The 7,824-nt window shown below is 42.5% G+C and overlaps 1 protein-coding gene across 2 annotated transcripts in view; it reads right to left on the bottom strand.

Moving 5' to 3' along the window:
• SETBP1 (SET binding protein 1) overlaps window positions 1-7,824 on the bottom strand; it is a 480,012-nt gene that overhangs the window by 455,957 nt on the left and 16,231 nt on the right. For both annotated transcript variants that reach the window (XM_027868892.1, XM_027868893.1), the window contains exon 2: window positions 2,897-3,559. In XM_027868892.1, the coding sequence (XP_027724693.1) occupies window positions 2,897-3,382 (486 nt within the window). In that variant the 5' untranslated portion in view covers window positions 3,383-3,559. The remainder of the gene's footprint in view (window positions 1-2,896; window positions 3,560-7,824) is intronic.

Raw genomic sequence — 7,824 nt, 5'->3', positions numbered from 1 at the left:
AAGAGAAGAGAAGAGAAGAGAAGAGAAGAGAAGAGAAGAGAAGAGAAAAGAGGAATACGGTGCTTCTGACTGTTTAAAGGAAATCCTGCTCTTCTCTATCCAAATGACTAACTGCAATTTTATGCAAAAATGAACATTTGAGCTTTTAAATCCACAAATACCAGTTAATGTTTTTCACCTTTTCAAGATCCTGTCTAGCCCTAGCTCACCACCGGTTTTGTTTTTGGTTGGTTTTTTTGTTTGTTTGTTTGTTTGTTTGTTTTTTAAATACATATTTTCAAAGCATACCAATGAAACATGTCTAACAGTAATACTGGGTCCACTGCCTAAGCATGCACTCACAGAAAAAGGGCTCCCATCACCCTTCAAATAGTCTGGTCACAATGTTTTACTAGACCAGCAGTTCACCCACCCCACTCATAACCTTATCAGCTGTCTTTAGGCCTTCCCTTCCCAAGGAATGAATCAGAAAATAAAGGCGTAGAAAGAAAGAAAAAGCCAGATTGAGAAGAATGATAAGAATCAAGCCCCAAATGACTCTCTATCTTATGTGAGAAGCCCTTGCCCTGATGCTGGCTTGATCCAGTATTTTGCACTATATTCCTGCTGCTCCCCATTCCTTCCAGTCCCCGCTAAGTGCTGAAGCCCTCATTTGTTTGGTCACACATCCAAATGAGCACAGTGCACCACAGATAAGGGAGCTCATCCTAGATTCAATTAAGATGCACCAGTACCTAGAGGAGGGCACCCAGCTCCATGGGTGAAACTGGTTTGCCTGAGCACCGGCATATGCAAATGTATGCCACGCAGCACTTGTTGGCACTTGTCATCATTGGAATCAGTCCCAAGGCATGGATTCCAAGGGGCAGCCTGCGGTACTCTGAGGCATTCCAAAAGGCAGAATGGAATCCTGGGGGGGCAATTCTTTTGGCTTTAAGGAAGGTAGCAGAGGTACCTTACTAAAGCACAACTAATTGTTTTTTTTCAGGGCATAGAATTGGGATTTCTTTATCCAAAACTGTGCTGTGGGCAGCCATTCTCTAATGGGAATGGTCAGAAACAGACAGAAGCATTTATTTACAAGATCCCACCTTTCCCACAACAGTGTGGAACATAACAGAGGTTACTACAAAGTTGCTGTGCCTTCCCTTCCCAGAATGAATGGTGCAAACTTCCATCATCATGAAATCCCAAGTCCAGAGCAGATGTGCACTTTAAAAGGATCTCAAATAGAGCCATTTATGATTCTAGAAAGTTTCCAAAATGGATGAGACACCTTTTGGTTGTGGGAGTTGTTTTTTTTTTTTTTTTTTAATACAAAGAAAATCCAGAAATGATCAAAAAGACCTGATGAAAGAAAAAAGAAACACCTTTAAACTGTGGGCATGAAGTCATAATTCTCAAGGGTCCTTTGTATTCACAAAATTTAAAGATTCTGCTATTCTATTTCTCTTGATCTTAAAATACAGCAACCTAGCAACAAGCTCAGGCATTGGGAATACCAGGTTCAAACCAAAGAAATAAAGTGATTCTTAACTAGGCAGTAGGATCAGTATTATAAAATGCTACCTGAAAACCAGAGTCAGTGAGGTCAAGATTGTTTATAGGTGCACCCCAGACTACAAAAAAGAGACAGATTCCCAAGAATCTAGCTGAGTGGGGACACTTATCTCTTCTAGTATCCTCAATCACCAGAAAAAGAGGACTCCAAGTACAGGTGGAAATGGGGGAGAGTGAGCTCCTGACCTACATAGTACTTTAAGTCTCTGTCAGAAGGGCTTATTTCAAAAACACTGATACCACATAGAAGCCAGGAGTGGATGGAAATAAAATTATTTGTTATATGAGATGACTTTCTGGGAAAAGAGAGAAGGAAGGATACAGGGAATAACATAGGTGATATAAAAACAAAAGATATTATTAAAAATGTATTAACAATAGAAATGAATGGCAATCTTGACTCAGATGGCTATGCCATCATAATGGAAAGTCAAATTATTGTCTAATAACAGATATCCTCACAACTCCTACAGACCCATGCTCAGCACAGTGAAACCTCTATTAAGTGGAATCCACCTAACTGGAACCATCCAACCTAGGCTTCCTTCATGTGCTGACCTTTAAAGTAAAAGATCAGTGCATACCAAGAATTTAATTTAAAACCCAAGTTCAAGTTAGGTCCTGGAGTTGGGACATTTGGACAGTCAGGAAACCATCCTAGCTTCTCATTATATCCATCTTCATTCCTAGAAATCATCACCTTGATGTTCAAAAAGACCAACCTAAGATCCTGAATGATCACCTACCAAATATATAACTATGGTCACCAAACTAAATTTAGTCAGGAAAGGAACTATTAAGATCATAGGCATAATGTTGTAGATAGCTGCCCAGAAAATCTTAAGAGTGATTCTCAAGAATAAATATTGAGATAAACTCAGTGAACTTTTGAAAATTCACTTCACCAGAACTCCCTTACCCCCAATCTCACACTGAATTAAATGTTCTGGTGAATTGAAATTTCACAGTTTCTTTGTCTACATTCTGACCATTCTATCAGAAGAAGACCTTCACACTTCCAGATGCAGTCAAAGACATATTGCATGAGACCAATACAGTCATCAGGCGGCTGTACAAGGGGCAGAAGCTCTGTTATCAGACCTTCTAACATCAGGGTGACAATGCTATTGGATCTTTGTGCTCTTCACAGAGAAAGGTGGGCGAGAAATACATCAAAAGTCAAACTTAGTGAGAAATCAGTCCTTTCCCTTTGGGTCCTTGCTAAAAGTAGGTCTTAATTCTACACAAACTCTGAGGTTTATGTTGAAAGAAGCATAAGTGGCGGCCAGCCAGGCCCTGGGAAACAGAGGAGCAAAAGACACACGTGCGACCTTACCTTTTTTTTTGAGTGGCTTCGTTCCTCATCCTTGGAGGCTTTGCTATTTTTCCCAGTGCGTGAAAGCTTCTGGTCCCCAGACTGCTTAATGGTGATTTTAATCTCAGGTGGGCAAATATAGTTCTCCAGGTTCTTGGGTGGCTTCTTAGCCCTCTTGGTGGTCTGGATCTTAAGTTTCAGGCTCCCCTCTGTGAAGTTAGCCTCTTTGATAGAAAACTCCTGCTCTTCCAGGCCATCTCCTGCCACCCACTTCTCACTGTCAGCATTTGAGTTGGAATCCACATCCCGTCCAGAGCCCAGCTCATCCTCCTCCTCCGGCTCCATCCGTTCTCCCCCTGCTGGAATCCCTTTCCCAGATCCTGGTGCAGGGAGCAAAGAATCCCCTGCACAGCCTGGAGTGCCTGGGGGCTTGGCTGAAGTGACAGACATGAACTCGTTCTCACCCCCCCTTTGGCGGGAGCTGCTTAAAATCTCCCTGGACTCCATGACAATCCAACAGCCCCACAGGAGTTCTCAGGAGGGGGGAGGGGAGGGGGAAGGGGGAGGGGAACTGAGGAGAGGAGAAAACACCCAAAGTCCCAGGAGCAGAACTGTCCAGCTACTGTGTTCAGAGTGCCAGGGGTCCAGACACGGCGAAATGTTCAGAAGTGATCAGATCTACAACTGAGAAATAGAGAGAAAAAGTCAGCATTCAAGGCAGGATATACCAAGACCTCTACAAAAACAATGAGCCTACCCCATCCCACCTAACCAAGGCCTTAAAAAATAGATTTAGGGAAGCCATATTGAATTCTTCCATAACCCCAGAGAAAAGAAGAGGAGAGAAGTGAAGGAGGGAAAATAGGAATTTTGGTTTTTTCTGATTTCCTGACCGTCAGGAGATAGAGCTGAAAGGGGGGAGGAGGTGATAACTCCAAGTTGGAGGATTCTTTTACCCACACTGAATTTTGGCATTGCCAACTAAACTAAAACCCCAACCTCAACAGAAGAGAAGTTTGAGGTGGTGATATTCAGGTGTAACAAGGTTAATATGAGTGTTTATTTTGTTCGGCCTTTCCACCACTACCCCCTGACCTTCAGCAAATTGTGTACAGGCTGGTTAACTTAGCTCTACCTCCATGCCTCCCCTTCTCAAAAGCTATTCCATTTGGAGGAAGAACATTCTATCTGACCTTTTCCCCTTACTCCTCGAAAGCAATGTAAAGTTTAGATTTCAGACTGGGAAAGGGAGAGAAAAAGAGTTCAGCATGAAATTGTTGACCATATAACACAGGGGTTGATTTTTTAAAAAACTGGAATGCATTTAAAATATTTCATTTTTAAAAGGAAAGGCATCTATTCATTACAGTATGTAGACACAAATTTGTTTAACTCTCTCTTTATTCCCTAAATAAAGTCATACAACATATAAACAGCCCACAGAGCTAAGGACGGTTACCAGGGATTTCTCTCTCACTTGTTCTTGGTGGGGACTAAAAAACATTTGGGTCTGACACGTCCAGACCAGAAAAGGTTCAGCTAAATCATATATTCCCCTACTCCAGTGTCTTGGTCTTCCTTTTATTTCCCACCCATAATTCTGAAGTCCCCCCCAAAAAAAGCTCAAACCTTCACTTGGCAGAAGTTCTAGGGAGCCCCAGGGCCAGAACAGACTTCAAGAGGTCATTTTGTTAATCTCCTCAACTGCAGGTTTGACCACACCTAAACCATCTTACCAGGGGCAACGACTGGGCTTTCACTGTCACCCCATGGGTTTCTTAGGCTTTAAATCTGTCTTAGACTCAAAGACCTGACTGGCAAAGATTTCACACTTAGGGAAATGCATAATTATGTCTGAAAAGCATTCATTCACTGAAATTCTCAGGAAAGAGTTTCAGATTCCCCCTCCACCCGCCACTGGTATCAGGTGACTCTTAACAGACACCCTTGTAAGGGGGCTTTTGGGGATGTCAGATGGGAAAGTTTCCTTGGCTTTAGCACTGCCCAAATTCCCCAGAGACACTGAAATACTTCCTGGCTCCTGGAAACATCTCAGCTTGGCAAAATGGCATTGTCTTTGTACCGATCACCACCAGGAATAGGCAAGTCTATGAATAGAACTATCAGTAAGTTTAATAGGCTGCTGCCCTGAGAGGGTGGGAGTTTCCTATCACAGGAATTATTCAAACTGAAACTAGAATGAATCCATCAGCAACGAGGTGTAGAGGAAGGGTGTCAAACTCAAAGGCCACTAAATCGTACTTAAAGATCCCTGCAGGTCTCATATTGACTTAGAAAACCACATATTAACATTATCTATGTTCTATTGTATTTTTATGTATTTTGCTAAATATTTCCCACCTATACTATAATCTGGTTCAGGCCTACTCTGGAGTGTTGTGGGTGGCGGGACACCTCCAGTATAGAGGATTCCTGCCTAGGTTGCAAGGCTGAACTAGATGACGGCTCACGTCTCCTCCAATTCTTGGATGCTCTGAATCAATAATTTCCAAGCTCATTCAGAGCATGAGTTGCTCACCTGTCCATTTCTCTCTGCCAAGGACTTCATCAAAAAACAGTAAGAACAAAAACAAAATTTGGCAACATATTTCGGAGTTTTTCCTATCTTGTCTATAATTTCTATCTGATCCCAGGGACAGTATCATCTGAAAGTAGCTATTTCTCATTTGTAGAGTTTTCCAAGGCTTCTTCTACATTTTCGCAACAGTCTCAAAGTCGCATCTAAATTCCTGGAGCTTCCTGTAACATCATGCTTGGTGACTAACTATGAGAGGTGACCATGAATACTTTCTGGAAACTAAACTGGTTTGGGGTTCAAGATATTATGTACCACATTATGCTATGTGATAGTAGGCTTTCCACATGCAAGTGGTTCCCACTTTAAGCATACTCAAAAGAACAGAAATTTGAACACTCACAATGGATGAATTGGTTGGAATTGCCTGGGCAAGATGACAGATAAGGTTGCCCCCATTACAGAAGTATTCTTCACTTTAAATAGGGGGTTGAATTAGGGTGCCTTTAATCAAGGTGGTACCATCATAAACTGAAGTGGTCATTTATTTATAAATCAGTGACAGCTGTGGCATAAAGGATAGAGAGCTAGGGCCTGATCTAGGAAGACCTGGATTCAAGTGTTGCCTCTGACACATACAGGCTGCATTGACCCTGGACAAGTCATTTAAAGGTTTGGTACCCCAGACAACTCCCAAAGACTATAAGTTGCTGAAGCAGATACAGACCTACATCATTGGTAGAGGGAGATCCTCATCTGGGAGTTTCCTTTAAGAATTAAATCACGGATTCAGTATTAAAAAAAAAAAAAACCAGGTAAGAAAAGGGCTAGTAGAGTCGAAAAGGCCTTGGGGTCAAGTTCTGTCTTTGCCACATACAAAGTGTAACCAAGGGCAAGTCACAACTTCTCAGAGCCCTGGACAAGAAATTTTAAGACTTTAAGTTACAGGCAAGGAATTCCCCTCACCAATAAAATCACAAATCTATATCAACCAAAATAAAACAATACAAAACTCACAGTTGTCTAATTGGCTGGGAGGCTGTAATGCACAAATCATTTTAAATGTCTTTGCTGTCTCTAGTATATAAGCTCACTGCCAACTCTTAGCTCCAATTCACATAGCTTTCTCAGCCTCTCTCCCCTCACTACATCCTGCTCACCTTTAAGGAAGGTTCCACTCATGTCCCTCCCACTCTTGGAGAAGTTCTCTCTCTCATTTCTGAATTCCCAAAGCACACATTTTGACAGCTGATTACCACTAGTCCTTCATTGCTTTTTCCACTGTTTCAAGAACATAGATCTTGGCTTCCCAGTTGATTTCCAGGAAATTCCTTCACAGTCAGGGAACCTGTCCTCTACCACTACAGCACTCAGCCCTCAGCACACTGCTAGGTCCAGGTAGGCATCCACTGTTAATCTGCCTCTTGCCGGCTAATGAGAAGACTCCAAACCAACATACAGTGGCCAGAGAGCAATAATCTAGGCTTGCCCCAGCCCCTTGAAAACACAAACACACACACACACACACACACACACACACACACCCCAGCTGGGTAGGAAAAAAAAAAAAAAGAACAAATCCCCAAAGAAACCTAACCTGTCTGTTCACTTCGGCAGTGCACGACACTCCTGGACCTCCTCCGCTGGCCTTTTCCCCAGTGTTTACCTGATGGGCCAAGTTCATAACTCCAACCACTTAGCCAATGTCCTAGCAAGTAATGGGAAAGAGCTGCCAAACCCAGATGTGATGACACATGGCCCTGTGAATGAACACATCCACATAGGCATAGACAAACACATCCATATGCACAGGAATATCAACACAAGGTGAAAACATTTTTCCTTGTCACATTCCAGTAGTCAGTTACTTCTAAGAGAGAGAACACAATGAACACACTGTGCTTTTCTCCTGTTTATATTTAAAAAAAGGTCATCCTTTTCTAGGGTGGTGCGGTGGGTTAGTGGACCCTCGAAGGCTGGGGTGAGGGCTTCTTAAGGAATCCTCTCAGAATAACTGAGTGGTGAGCTCAGGGAATTAGGACTGGGAAGTGAGAAAGAAGGTTTATAGGATTTGGAGCTGGAAAGGACCTTATAAATTATCTAGTTCAATCCCTTTACTTGTCAGGTCTGGAAATGGAGACCTGGGCAATTTAAAGGCCTAGTCTATGCTCATACATTGAGTAACAAAGATTCAAACCCAGATCCTCTGGACTCCAGCATTCTTTGTAAAACTCCATATGGCATTTCACTAGTTGCATGGTGATAAGGGAGTGGTGGTACTCTAAGGGGAACAGGCTAGAAAGCTGTGAATTATTTCCTTGAGAGAGAGAGAGAGAGAGAGAGAGAGAGAGAGAGAGAGAGAGAGAGTGTGTGTGTGTGTGTGTGTGTGTGTGTGTGTGTGTGTGTGTGTGTG

Source organism: Vombatus ursinus, unplaced genomic scaffold, assembly GCF_900497805.2.
Source record: "Vombatus ursinus unplaced genomic scaffold, bare-nosed wombat genome assembly UNPS02014791.1, whole genome shotgun sequence".
Classification (NCBI taxonomy): domain Eukaryota; kingdom Metazoa; phylum Chordata; class Mammalia; order Diprotodontia; family Vombatidae; genus Vombatus; species Vombatus ursinus.
The sequence above is the reverse complement of the archived record's forward strand: the minus strand, read 5'-3'. Positions and strand labels throughout refer to the sequence as shown.